The sequence below is a fragment of the Rhinatrema bivittatum genome, chromosome 7 (genome assembly GCF_901001135.1).
Source record: "Rhinatrema bivittatum chromosome 7, aRhiBiv1.1, whole genome shotgun sequence".
Classification (NCBI taxonomy): domain Eukaryota; kingdom Metazoa; phylum Chordata; class Amphibia; order Gymnophiona; family Rhinatrematidae; genus Rhinatrema; species Rhinatrema bivittatum.
In genome coordinates this window covers 119,809,291-119,824,374 of record NC_042621.1, presented here as the reverse complement: position 1 = coordinate 119,824,374, position 15,084 = coordinate 119,809,291, and the positions used below count along the sequence as shown (strand labels likewise).

The following is a 15,084-nucleotide window of genomic DNA, read 5'->3' as shown; positions in this document are numbered from 1 at the left end:
GCGCAAGTGCACTTGTTTTAAAATGACAGTCCTAGGGTCCACGCTTTGGCATGCTCACACCACATTCTTCAGCATACCGCTGTCCCTGGGGTCTGATGTCACAATCTCCAGCACATCTGCTTCCTGGGCCCTTGACACGCCTATGTCGTGGCCTCAAACATGTGCAAGGCTTCCTGGTCTTGACACATCCATCTCCTGGGCAGCCTCGCATGCTTGCATCCTGGTTCCTGGCTCTGATGCTGTTTATCTCCTGGGCTCCAGTATGCCTGCAGCATGATTCAGGTGCACCCACAACCTGATCCCAGTGGACCTGTGTTTCTGATTCACACATTCTTAGGTCCTAGGCTCCTTAAAAACCAAAGTAGTCCTTCTTCTAGGTTGCACTATGAAGGCAGGGGGGGTCACATTCAGTCCCGGGGCTAAGTCTTCACACAGTCTCAACAGCCCTGTGGGGTGGATTCTCAAACAGATCCTCTAGGGGCCAAGGCCCGTGGAGAAAACTTTTCAGGGAGTGTGCTCTCAGTCTCTTAAGTCGTTTTCTGTACCAGTTCCAAATAACAAATCTGGATACTTAAATAGGATGTTCCAAAATAAGTTTACTGTGATACGTCTTCGGTGGTGGTAAGTTGGCACCAAACACACTTCCTCTTAATTACAGCCAGGATGAGCCCAAAATCTGAGTTCTGCTTAGTTTGTCCCTCAGTGTTGCAGGTCCCTGGACATCCTCTTCCTTCCAGGATATGAGAAGTAAGGCTCCCAGAGTGGAATGGGGTTCCCTAGCTAAAACTGGCTTTCCCTTTGCAGATGAGAAGAAATACCCGAGGTCACAAATGTTTTCTAAAGACTCCAATTCTCCCAGTCCTTCCTCTCCAAGAGGCAGAAACTCCTGAGGCGGTCTCCAGATGAACTCCTTTAACATCTCCACTCTCTCCTTAGATGTTACTTGGATCTTTCAGGCTGAAAGTCCCAAAAGCAGCACAGTGGAAGAACTCCTCTCCTTTCCCACTCCTGAGCAGGAAGGGTAGCCGAAAACGTCCTCCAAAAATTAAAAACAAATATTCAAAATCCCCACCAAAAAGGGCAGAGATACCACATTCCAATCACTGAATTGGAAATATGGGTTTCCAAGACTTTCCCAGAGCAGAATCTTCCCTCACTGAGAAGGACTAGGGGATCCAGGAAAAAATATCAAGAATAAAAAGGCCAAAATCCTTAAACAAATCCAAAAACACCAAAACACACTTACTAGCCAGGTAGTGGATTAAAAAGCTGCTATCTCATTTCATATTCTGGTTAGCCAAGAGTATAAGACCCAGCCAAACCAGAACAGGGGAACAAAGCATAAAAGATCCTCTCTCTTCAAACTCCAAACAAAAACGTTGCCCCAATCTGTTCTTGAGCAGGCAGGAGCCCACCATTGCAACACTCTCACAGGGAGTGCTGAAGCCAGATGGTATGCACCATTCTTACCTTCTCAAAAGATCCTATACCAGGCCCAATTCTAGTGGAGAACTCAACGGGGTGTCTCTACATAAGTATCAGCAATTAAGAAAAAAAGAAAAGTGGAACTTGGGTCGAACCTGAAATCAGTGGCAGTACTCTGCACCTCCATGTAGGAGATCCCAGAATGATTCCTTTGGTCCGGTGGAGGGCTGAGGTTGCTGCGGAGGAAGAGTTAGCAGCCCCTGAGAATCCCAACACCATGCACCACCACCACCCCCTGCTGGACCAGCTGCAGGGTGCTGGGTTTCAGAAGGAGCCATGGTTTGTGGCCTCTCAGTAAAGACTGTTGCTATGATTTAAAACAAATAGGAGAAAGTATTTTTTCAGTCAGCACAGCATTAAACTGTGGAATTTGTTGCTAGAGGATGTGGTGAAAGCCTGCGTTTAAAAAGAGTTTAGACAAGTTTCTGGAGGAAAAGTCCATAAACCACAAACCACTATTAGCCATGGAGACCTGGGAAAGCCACTGCTTATCCTGGTTACAAGCAAGAAGAATTGCATCTGTTCTTTGGGATCCTGCCAGGTACTTGTGATCTGGATTGGCCACAGTTTGGAGACAGGATGCTGGGCTTGAAGGACATTCAGTCTGATCGAGCATGGCATTTCTGATGTTCCTATGCGATGGTTCAGCCAGATATGAGGACAGTTAAAAATGTGGGGGGAAAAAACAGACCTGTCAGTGGGGTTCCATAGCAGCGCTGTGCACTACCAAGTTGAGGGACCTGGGTTTCATTTCTAGCTCAAACATTCCACTTCCTGGGTCAGCCAGGGGCTGGGCATGCTGTGGAAGCAGCACTCACAGACCATGCACCAGGCAGTCACAGGCATCTTGCAACAGCGACACCTAGTGGCTGGATAATGGAGCCATGGTGCATGGCCCCTGGCCAAGGACTCGCACAAAACAGAGGAGAAAATCCTTGGGTAATTGCCAGATCTCAGCCCTGGATCTGATTTGGCTGGAATCCCAGAGGAGCAGGAGGAAATTGTCAGGCTGAAAAAGTGATAATTCCATTGAAACACCAAAGCAGTACAATGGAGCATTACAGAGATCATCTCAGTAAAGGAAGTGGTGACTGCCCTGGCTGGGCGGGCCTACACTCAGACAGCTTGCATTACACCATTACCCAGCGGGTATTCTACTCACCATTCTCCATCTGCCCCCTCACTTCACCCTCATGCAAGATTCTTACCTGGAAGTTGCCAACCATGATGAGCCCAGCAGCACAGATCCAGCCAACAACCAGTGCCAGCGTGTTGAGAAGGGATGGACCATAACACTCAATGACGTGAGCGTATCTCAGCAGGCACACCAACACCTCTGCAGAGAGAGGAAGAATCGGATCACTTGCTGGTTTCTCTAAGGATATGGTCTTAAACCTGTACAGAGCTTAAGCCAATACATGAGAAGAATCTTCCTGCAAAGTCTCCTTCAATTAAACTTCATCTCAATGCCTTTGAAAATGGTTTCAAACCAATTTTAAAGGGGTTTTATAATGGCCAAAGACAGTTAATTCTGCAGCTTCAAACTTGTTTCAAAAGATTTCATAGCTTAATAGGTGCAAAAGCTGACATGTGCAAGGGCTTAACACAGAGTGATTTGGGTATCTTTCAGACAAGGTGAAACTGACAATTTTATTAGGGCAATAACGCAGAAGTTTAGGAGTTGCAGGGGAGAGTTTACCTTTAAGATTTGGAGATACAGCCTAGGATGTGATTTTTGAATATCTGGGATTTGATCTGACCTCCCGTCCCCACCAGAAGGTCAAGCTTCTACATGCTTGAAGGCAGGGCCAGAGAGTATCACAGCTGACAAACGTTTTGCTTGCAGAAGTTCCCAAACCAAGGGCTCCAGAAGAAAACAGCATGCAGCAGGGGCCCCTAGTGAAAGCCGCAGGGGCCTCAAGCGGTCTGTAGTCTGGGCCCCTGATGGGGAAGTCATGGGCAGCCTGTGCATTTGGAATGGGGTCCAGAGATCACATACAACTTGCAAATGTCTGTGCCTGGCATAAGGGCTGGTGGCCTGCACAAACTCTGTATTGCAAGCCCTGGAGCACAGGCAGTTTGTAGTACGCAGCACAGAAAAGCAGTGAGCAGGCAAGTTATCCTGCTAAAGTCATCAGGATAACCTGTCACAGACAAGTCTCCCGCTGAGTATACTCGCCTAAAGTTATCAGGGTAACACTAAATGGATAACTTTTAAACTTATCTGGTTCTGTTTGAATAGAATTGGTTAGGTTTGCAGTTATGCGGGTACGTGTACCAGGACAACTTTAGCCTTAACTGGCTACATTCAAAATATATCTGGTTACATGGGAAAAAAAACAAACAACTCCTTGTAGACCTGCAGGCCCAATCATCCTCTTCCTCCACACCCCACCACTTCTCAAGGAACTACTTTCTTATTAATTTATATTCTATATCAGATAATGAAATAGATCCTGATATTCAAGCAGTCTTAGTCGGATAAGTATTTAGCCAGATAACTCAGGGGCAGGGAATGGGCAGCTCAGGGAAGAGCTGAGTAAGCTGGATAACTCTGACTGGTCGGCCCATACACCTGTGTTAAAGTTAGTTGGATAAACTATATAACCTATACAGCAAATCTGCCATACCAAAACGACACTGGCTCCCTGGATTCAACGAAAAGGCCACAGGCCCGGGAACACAATTCAGCATCTATTGTAAAAACAAAACAAGCAGGATTGCTACAGAACCTTGTATGGAAGCTAGAAGTTAGCCCTCCACCAGAGGAGACTGAACGCAGCGTCGACGCCAGACAGCGCGGCTGGCGCTGATCTCGTCTGGCCCCCCGACACCGGCTTCCTCCTCCGGCGGAGCAAAACCGCCAGCTTCGCAGGACAAGAAATGAGGGATGCTCCCTCCTGTCCTGTGAAGAGAGAGGTGGGAGACGCTGACGCCCTCGGGGCTGCGACCGCCCACCACTGAAGGAGATTGAATGCGGCGATGGCGATGCCGTAGGTGCACACAAGAAGGAGCACAACAAAGGAGCTTGCCCCTTCATGAGCGCCTAAAGTGCTATATCAATTATGCCCTGGTAACCCTTTACAGTCATGGATCAGACACACTTCATCGAATCTATTCAAGGATGGGGCATATATGGAGAGCCAGGGAATATCCCAAGAAAGAAGCAAAGAAGGATCGCAAAGTTAGTCCTCCCTATAAGTAACAATTCTTCCGTTATCTCTTCCTGCTTTATGTTTACGCTACCTCTTATTAAATGTTCAGTCTCTATCAAAAAAAAAATCCTTCTGATAAATGACCTGTTAGAGGATTTACATCCTACTAATTTTGCATTTCTGAAACCTAGCTGAATGACAAAGATAATGTGCTCTTAAACCAAATTTCACATCCCAAATATGATGTATTTAATTTTCCTAGACCTAAACGAAAAGGTGGAGGATTTATTAATAATTAATGTAAAAGAACTTAAGCCAGAACCTTACAAGGTAGAGATTAATCCTCCCTAGGAGGTGGCAATTCTAAAATCACCTCTACTAAACATAGGAACGGTCTATTGTCCCCCAGGAATACTACAAAAAGACTGCTCACTTAAAATCAAATTATTGGATAGGGAGTGTCCATCACCAGACTCTACCATAATTGTAGGAGACTTAACCTACATGTAGACAGAGCACCTAAAACCGCAGCATGTGAAATGTTTTTAGCGACAATGGAAGCACTTGGATGGTCACAATTTGCTTCCAAAGCTACTCAGGTCATATTCTAGACCCAATATTTGCCAATAACAATAACTGTCTAATCAATACCTCCCACACTATATTGCCCTGGTCAGATCACCAATTAATAAAAACAGAAATAGCTTTCCTCAACCCCAGCTCAAAATAATGTAAATAATAATCAAACTTTTAACCTTCAGAAAAAAGTTAGAAATGGATGTACTTGCAGATTCAATCAAAACTAAGCTACTGGAATTAAATCAAGCTAATGCCTCTTCAGCATTTGATTCCTGGGTCCAGATTGTCATTGATATAGCTGAAAACCTAAGTCCAATCCAGACGAAAATTATTAAAAAAGAAAAGAACACCTCTAAAGAAAAGAAGCCATGGTACAAGGATGATTTAAGAAAGACCCTTAGAAAATTTGAGAAACAATGGCAGAAATGCCCATCTTCTGAATCCCTAGGAAAATATAAATCTCTAACAAAGCAAAAAAAAAAATTATGCTAAACAGATTAACGGGGTTATATTTAACTCTAAATTGCTCTTTGAAGTTGTTAAACACTTAATCAAGGACTCATCATCCTCCACCTCAAGAAACTATAACTTCTCAAAGGACACATGTAATGAATATGCCACTTCTTTTTTTAGTTAAAATCAGTAGGTTGAAAATGCAATTCCCCACCTGCTCGTCAACAAAAGCACCTGAGGAAACACATGGACTGGCTAAATGGAACACACTCAAAAGAGTAACCAATCTCGAAACTAGTCAAATCATTACTAAAATTAATCCTGCTATACACCCGCGTGACCCAATTCCAGCTAGTTCTTTGAAACAAGTACACAGCGTTATCACTCCAACAATAGCAACCTTAATTAATCATTCTCTCTCAGAAGGATTTGTTCCCCGTGGGGCAAAACAAGCTGTGATAAAACCAATCCTAAAAAATAAAATTGGAAGAATTGACGATTGAGACAACTACCGTCCACTATCCAATTTGTCTTTTCTTTCAAAAGTGCTTGAAAAACCAGTGTTATCTCAACTTGTAAACCATTTGGAAGACCAAGATATTCTCTAGTTGGGATTACGGAAACATCACTCAGCTGAGACTTTACTCATCTCATTAATGGACTCTGTTCTATGTGGGTTTGATGCTGATGAATCTTATTTTCTTGTGCTAATTGATTTAACAGTCGCCTTCGACATTGTGGACCAAACCCTGTTATGCCATCAGCTGAGCAACATTGGGATTGATGGCAGCATTCTCAAATGGTTCTCTTCCCTTCTATCTAATAGGATATTCCAAGTCAAATTAGGCAATCACATATCTGATACTTTCCATATTGATACAGATGTCCCTCTCGGCAACACTATTCAACATTTATATGCTCCCTCTGTGCAGATTACTGGCTGAGTCAGGAATTACCTTCTTCTTGTACGCTGATGACATACAGTTTTACATCCCATTTTCCAAATCTTTTGAAACTACAGCATCAACACTCTCAACCTATATGAAAGCAGTACGGCAAGAACTAACAATAAACACTAAAAAAACTGAAATTATTTGGTTGAGTAGAAATCCTTCTATAGTTAAACCTCTGCCTCTAGACATGGGTAATTTTACTCCCTCAGATCATGTACAGGACTTAGGTATCCAGACAGATGAAAATGCACATAAATAAAATAATTAAAGCAGGCTATGTCAAGCTGTGTATATTACATCAGTTGAAACCATTATTAACTGTCAAGGACTTCCGCTCTGTTTTACAAACTCTAATTTTCTCAAACATAGACTACTGTAACTCCTTCTTACTCAGCCTCTCAGCATGTCTCTTAAAACCATTACAGTTGCTACAAAATGCTTCAGCGAGAAATGTATTAGGAGCAAGGAAATTTGATCATATCACTCCCTCGTTGATATCACTACACTGGCTGCCAGTACAATCCCAAATCTATTATAAAGTACTAACGTTAATTTTCAAAGTCATACACTCCAGTAACACCGGTCTGATAGGCATGACACTACAAATAAACACACCCCATCGAACACTAAGATCTCAAAATAAAGGACTCTTGACTGCCAATAGTACAGAGCACACATCTGACGCAAATAAGAGAGCGTGTGTTTTCCATAGCGGGTCCACAGCTTTGGAATTCTCTACCTGAGATGTTATGTTTGATACCAGAAAGAAAGAGATTTACATGTGAGCTGAAAACCTGACTATTCAAAAATGCATACACAGGCGAATTTTCAAAGGCCATGCACGTAAAAATTGGGATTTATGTGTGTGGCTGGGCCCTGAGCGCACCACGCGCATTTTCATAAGGGTCCAGCCACACACGTAAGTCCCGATAGGCACACAAGTGTTGGGCCCTGAAAGAGGAGCAGGCCGGGGGGCGTGGTCAGGGTGGGACAGAGGCTGGCTGGGACAGTGGCCATTAGCTGCTGTTCCGGGGAAGCACACGCTGGCAACTGGCTGGCGCATGGAAATCGTTTCTTTTCCAACAGAGCAGTAAGTAAAAAACAAAAACAATGGGGATAGTTAGGGCTAGGTTAGGGGTCGGGGTGGAGAGAGGAAGAGGTAGGAAGAGTAGGGTTAGTGAAAGGAAGTTCCCTCCCAGTCCACTCCTTAATTAGAGTGGACTGGGAGGGAACTGAGGAAGGCCCAATTGCATCACCACACGTAATTTACTTAAATTCTCACCCCCTGCACATGCCGCCTGCACATACACTTGCAGATTTTAAAATCTGGCACATATGTGAGCGCGGGCAACAGATTTTATAACATGCGCGCGCAGGTTATAAAATCAGCATGTCCATGTGCACACGCCGGGAACCGTGCTCACATGGACGCACGCACAACTCCTTTTAAAATCTACCCCATAGCCTAACTTAAAAACACCAGAACGCAGAGAACTACAACAACAACAAGGACAAAAGATAATTTGTTACTCATTCGTTTATTATTAACAAGAGAATGTAAGTACCCAGGGGTGGACTGCAGGAAACTATCAGCCTGGGGGATTTTTTTCAGAACCAGCCTATGGAGGTATCTGACTTCATCATAATTTGTCCCTACAGCACGTGTTTCAACAGCTCCCAACAGCTCACCCCTTGTTGTGACCTGGAACTTGGCAAAATTGAGCCAAAAAAAATCTCTTAACATTGATTTCACATTTTTCCTAAATAATTAAGTAGTAGAGCTCATCCTAGACCAGGAGAGAACAGAGTTGCAATCTCCTTTCCATCCATGCAATTTATTTGGCTCCCCACAAGTTTGGTTACATCTCTCATATATATATATATATATATATCCTGGATTCCTGATCTGGTGTTAGTCGCTTGCCCACCAATCAGCTCTTCAATCAGTTGCCAAATATTGAGACAACCTCACTGCCAGCCAGTGGCAGGCGCACACACACACACACACACACACACACACACACTCTCTCTCTCTCTCTGAAAACAAAGACTCATGCATTACACATTCTGTTGCTCTCAGTATATGGATGTGTCTGTGTCTGAGCAACAGAGAGTGTATGTGTCAGAAAGACTCACACCCACACCCACACCCACTTTATGACACAAAGTATGAGTGTGGATGGGGAGAGCCACTGACCCAAAGCAGCACAGCTCTAGATGGACTCCTGCTTTCCCACGTGGAGCCAGTGCAGTCAGGGCTGGTGTAAGAGCATTAGGCACCATAGATGAACTTTACAGCTATACACCCCCTGCAGCCCCATGCACAATGAATATTTATGCATTTATAAATAAATTTACATGAAGAAGGACATACAAGTAAAGTCTTCAGAGGTAAAACCATCACAACATGTACATTATATTTACATGTGCTGCTGTAGTGCCAATCAGAAAACCTTGCCAAAAACACAAAACAAAACACATGGGACTCTTTTTCAATAAACTAAAAAGCCATGGGATAGGAGGTGTTGTCTTGATGTTAAAAGACAGGAAATAGAGTAGGACTAAATGGTCACTTTTTCCAATGGAGAAAAGGTGAATCGTGGTGTGCCCCAAAGATCTGTCCTGGGACCAGTGCTGTTCAACTTTTTATTAATGATGTAGAAAGGGGAGCGACAAGTGAAGGGAACAAATTTGCAGATTATACACAAATATTCAGGATAATTAAAACACAGGCAGATTGTAAGGAAATACAGAAGGACTTTGCAAGACTGGAGAATTGGGCGTCTAGGTGGCAGATGAAATTTGATATGGACAAAAGCAAAACACTGCACATAGGGAAAAATAATCCTAATTTTACATACACAGTGATGGATTCTGCATTACAAATAACCATCATTGTTACTTTCAGCAAGTATCCCCTAGTTCTAGAGTTATTTGAAAGGGTAAATAGCTGTTCCTTATTTACCTGTTCTATTCCACTCACAATTTTGTAGTACTCAATCATATCCTGCCTCAATTGTCTCTGTTTTTTTTCACTCAATGCACAATCAAGTTATGGAATTCACTGCCTGAGGATGGGATCACGACAGCTAGCATAAATGAATTTAAAGAGTTTGGACAAGTTCATGGAAGAAAAGTCCATAATTATTAACCATTTGACTCAGGGAGACCCACCATTTGTCACAGGGAGGTAGCAGCAAGAAATTGAATCTTTTAGGGCCTGGCCACTGGTGGAGACGATGCTAGGCTTGATCGACCTTTGGTCTGAGCCAGCATGGCACTTATGTTCTCATGGCAGTAGGGCCTATTTTAATGCTTGCTGGGTGTGGGCCTGGACCTCAGAAAGCCTTGGGTAAACTGAATTACAATTACAATACAGTAAACCTCCACACCAAAACAGCACTGTTATGACCGTCGGTCGCAGATCGCTGCGACCGCTATTACTTTGTGCCTCGCTTCTCTTTCGCCTCTAGGAAGACTTGTAGCTGTGGCTAGCCACCTCCGACCCTCATGGCTCTGTTTCAGGACTCTCCAGGGCAGCGAGGATGCCACTGACTGCCATGTTTCTCCCAGACCTTCCTAGGCGCGACTGCCCTTCATGGCCCTCCTGTGAGGATGCCAGGGTGGGAACCTCAGGGGCGTCTCCCCTTGATGACATCATTAGACCTGGTCTCTTAAGCACCATCGGGGCCTGACTCTAATCGGCAACAAGTTCCCTCCTTGCTGAATCCTGCTGCTCTATCTCTACAGACGGTTCCTGCTTCCTGCTTCCTGTGGCACTGATTCCTGTCACTGCTAGTCGAGAAGCTGTCTCAAAAGAATCATATGCAGCTCTGACTTCATGTTTTCCTGCCTCAAGGCCTCTTTGTACAATGGCAGTGAGGTTCTCCTGTTGTTGCTGGGGGAGAGTGTCTGCTATCCCCTGGACTTGCTTCCACAGGTTTCTCTGATATTGTGTCATATATAGTTAATAATCAGCAATGCGTGACACTAACATAGAGCCCTGAAAGATTTTTTTGACGTAGACCATCCAAAAATCTGTGGTCCTTGCCAGGGGGAGCTGAAGAATGAGGGCGCAGTCTCTTGGGCTTCTTCTGCGCAGATTCCACTACCACTGACTGGTGAGGAAGCTGTGGCTTCTGAAAACTTGGTGTATGCTGAACCAGATATGTTGCATCTGTCTTCCTATTTACTGGCGGGACAGTGCAAGGATGCTCCCATAGGCGATGTTACAGATCCAGAAGTACTTCATGGACTGGAATTGCCTTAATTTCTTTGAGGGTATCTATGAATTGAAGGACTTCTAATGTCTTGTCACGGGTGTCTTCCTCGGTGACCAAGTCGAAAGGGATGGTTTCAGACATCTCATCTATGAAATTAGCAAAGGAGAGGTCTTCTGGGGGGGACCGTCTCCTTTCTTCTGGAGGAGAAGGCTCTGATAGAAGAGTCCATGTCAACATCCTCCCATGGATTATAATGGGGCTCTGGTTGAGACCCTGAGGGAGGGAAAATGTCTAATGCTCCAGGACGTGAAGGCATCGAAGAAGGCCTCGGTGGCATCAATGGAAGATGCAATGGCACCAATGAAGATTTAGACGGCATCAATGGCATCGACCTGAAATGTGGATGCTTCGATCCCGAGAGCCCCAATGGATCTGGAACCGGTTTCAGCATTGGTGGAAGTGGGGCTGGAATGGGACTAGAGTCCATGTCCTCATTCTCCGAGGATCCCGGAATGGGTATCGGTGTTCGGAGGATCAGAAGGTCGACCCGGTACCGATGGTGCAGGTTGGGTCGGTAAGGCACCAATGATGGTGTCAAGTCTGTCGAGCAGCGGTGTGAAGATTGATGTCTCTGGTGTCGGAACCGGTATCGATGGTGGTTGCAGGTTCCGAAAGGCATCGAGGACTGCCTGGCGGATGAGTCCGTCCAGGTCCTCCCTGAAAGCCGGTGTAGATAACACAGCTACAGGGGGAGGCAGCTTAGGCACAATTGGCACCTCCACAGGAGTCTGTGGGAGCTCAGTACCCGGCACCGGTATTGGTAGGGATCACCTCAGGGTCTCGGGTACAGAGGAGGACAGGGGCTCCTTTGCTCGTGCCCTCTTCACAATCGGCTCGATAGCCATCGAGGCTGATGTGGTGTCGGCACCGGGCGTGGATTCACATCGGTGCTGGTGCAGATGTTTCCCTCGGTGCTCGGCCTGGGCCTTCTCTGGCACCGAGGAAGACGCCATCGATGACTTGGATGGTGTCGGTGAAGGACGATCACCGCTCCCTAGCTGCTCCCAGCGAGGTTTATCGATGGATGAAGAAGTTCCTGCCGGTGATGACTGTGTGGAAGCCGATGCAGTCCGTTTTATTTTGAAGAGAGACTCCATCTTATACAATCGGGCACACTTGCCCTTTGGGGTCATTGGAGCGCAGCTAGGACACAGACGTACATCGTGTGTTGAGCCGAGGCACAGCACACAAACATTATGCGGGTCAGTAATGGACATCGTGTGTGGGCACTCTGGACATTTTCTGAAGCCCATCGCCATAGCGAGAAAAGGAGGACAATGGCCTACGGGAACCGATGACCGGGTAGCAGGGTCTGACCGGAGATGGTGAAAAATGACTCACCGAGCGGCAAGGAATGGTGTCATGATGGGAGACCCCTATGAGGGAACTTTTTGTGAAGAAAACTTTGATGTATTCCGTGAGGAAAAAAAATTGAGAAAATTCTCACAGAGCTCCTAACCGCGAGGCAAACTGCAGCGCGGAAAAAAAGAGACTGAAGGGACACCCCTGTGGCTGCAGGGATTATGGCACGCTCCATGATAGGGCTCCGTTTGATGACGTCACCCACATGTGAGAACTACTGTCCTGCTTGTCCTGGCAGAATCAAATGTTCCCAGCTGTGGGAAGAAATGGAGGGGGAACCTGAAAGGGGCAGAAGATAGAGAAGGGGGATGGAACAGGATGATGATCATATACCATACCTTTTGCATCCTCCTTTTCATAAACCTGCATCTACCCATGTGTGTCATGAATGAATTCAGTTGTGGGCTGGCCCGGTAACTCAGTAGCAGCGATGTGTACTGCAAAGTGGAGGGATCTGGGTTTGATTCCCAGTTCAGCATCCCCCGATTTGGCCAGGGCTGGAGATGTTGCAGAGGCAGCATTCACAGCTCCTTGAGGGGAAGAGGGGTCATAGTCATTGATTAAGCTTGATACCTAGTGACCAGATTTAAAAGGAGCCCCAGTGCATGACGACTGTCACTGGGATGACTGGACTAAATATTGGAAGGGGATATAAAATAGGGTAAAAAAGTAGTTGTAAATGGAGACTTATGGTGCCGGATCCCAAACTTGATTCCAACTGAGCTGGAACTACAGAGGAGCAGGAGGAAACTGCCAGGGTTGCAAAAAAAATTTCAGTTTAATTTCTTTTTTCACGTATGACAAGATTGAAAGAGAGAGCAATTGTAATTCTTGTTCTTGCTTAAAAGGACATAGGACAATTCCTTTAAAAAAAAAAAAAAATAGAACTGTGCTGCATAAACAGGACATCCAGCTGCCCTAATCATTACTACTATCATGGAAAGCATGATCTCAGTCAGACGTGAAGCGGCAGGTACAGTCTGTGCGCCCCCGTTCCATACTTGTTTTCCATCCCAATCTTCTTATTGACCCCAGCAAGTGCTATTGCAACGTTGCTCTCTTTTCCTTGCTTTACTTATTCCTTATAGGTCTCTTCCATCCCTGCTTAAAAAGTGACCCAGCCTTTCCAACCTCCTCCTCTCTCACTCTCTCTCTCACACACACACACTTCTGATTAGTGTACTGTACAATGGCCAGTTGCAGTTAATGTCCTCACTTAAGGCGGATCAATTTTGTCTGGCCAATCCAGTCCTGCTTTTCTTACACCTCTTTCAGGGGCGGATTAGCCTACTGGGGGGATCGGGCTTCCCTGGTGGGCCGGTCGCTCTCATCACGTGATTTTTTTTTTTTTTTAAACTTCCCGGCCAAAGACAAGAAGAGGGTTTGCTGCATCTGCGGCCTGAAGAGAAACCTGCGGGCAGGGCCGGTGGAAGCACTAGGCCTGGGCCCGGGGGCGCTGCGAGCAGTGGTATCCCGAGGGGAGCCAATGCCCCCGGGCGCAGGGAGGCTCATGCGGCGCAGCGACAGGCAGATGGGCAGGGCCGTGGTGAGGCTCACGTCACCACGGCCCGAAGAAAAAGATCGCGTTCAAACGCGCTGATGCTCCTCCTCCTTCCTGCCTGTGCAGCCCCGGAAGTAAACGTTGCCGGAGCCGCGTGGGCAGGAAGGAGGAGGAATATCAGCGCGTGCAGAAGAGGAGCAGCGCTTACGGGCCGCCGTGAATCCCAAGTCGCAGCGGCCCGAGAAGAGGAAGAGGTGCGGTAGCAGGGCAGCCGCGGCCCGAGAAGATCAGGGCCGCTGCAGAGCCCATCCTGCGGTGACCTGCGAAGAGGAGGCCCAGAGGTGAGAGAGAGGCTGAGGGTCTGTAGAGTGTGTATGTGTGCGTGTATGAGATGAGTTGAGAGATTGTGTGTGAGAGTGAGGACCTGAATGTTTGCAGAGACAGCATGTGAGAGCCTCTGTGTGTGTGAGAGAGACAGCATGTGCCAGTGAGAGCCTGTGTGTGTGTATGAATGATTGTATGAGAGAGAGCATGTGACAGTGAGAGCCTGTATGTGTGTATGAATGATTGTATGAGAGAGAGCATGTGACAATGAGAGCCTGTGTGTGTGTATGAATGATTGTATGAGAGAGAGCATGTGACAGTGAGAGCCTGTGCTTGAGCAAGACAGCATGTGGGAGTGAGAGAGAGCCTGTGTGTGTGTGTGTGAGAGTCAGACAGCATGTGCCAGTGAGAGACTGTGTGTATGAATGATTTTATATGAGAGAGCATGTGACAGTGAGAGCCTGTGTGTGTGTGAGAGAGAGAAATGCATGTGAGAATGAGAACCTGAGTGTGTGTTTGAGGGAAGAAGATGGAGAGAAAAGAAATAGAAAAAAAAGACAATATAAAGGAATTGGCAAAAAAATAAGAAAGAGAAGGTGGAAAAAAAAAGCCTGTGACCAACCAATTAGAAAACTAATATCAGACAGCAAAGGTAAAAAAAAAATTAATTATTTTTTAGTGATTGGCACATGCAATCTTTGGGAATGTGCAAGAATAGCACTTTCTATATGCGGATCTCACAATGTACGAGATCAGCATGGAGAAAGTGGAAGCCCACAGGGCCTGCACAGAGGAGGCAGCAGCATGGGCTTCAGTGTCAGTAGCAGCAATTGGCACCTCCCCAATAGCCATGTGGCAGCAGTGACAGTGGCAGCAGAGGAATGAGAGAGGTTCCGAGGTTGCTGGCAAAAGAGAGGGGGGTCTGCCTTTAGTGTGTGCATGTGTATGAATGGGACTCTGCCTGGGGGTGTATGTGTGTGAATGCATGG

General features: G+C 46.0%; 1 protein-coding gene across 4 annotated transcripts in view; it reads right to left on the bottom strand.

Moving 5' to 3' along the window:
- LOC115095409 (transmembrane protein 150A-like) overlaps positions 1–15,084 on the bottom strand; it is a 235,356-nt gene that overhangs the window by 38,642 nt on the left and 181,630 nt on the right. For all 4 annotated transcript variants that reach the window (XM_029609021.1, XM_029609022.1, XM_029609023.1 and 1 more), the window contains one exon: positions 2,694–2,821. In XM_029609021.1, the coding sequence (XP_029464881.1) occupies positions 2,694–2,821 (128 nt within the window). The remainder of the gene's footprint in view (positions 1–2,693; positions 2,822–15,084) is intronic.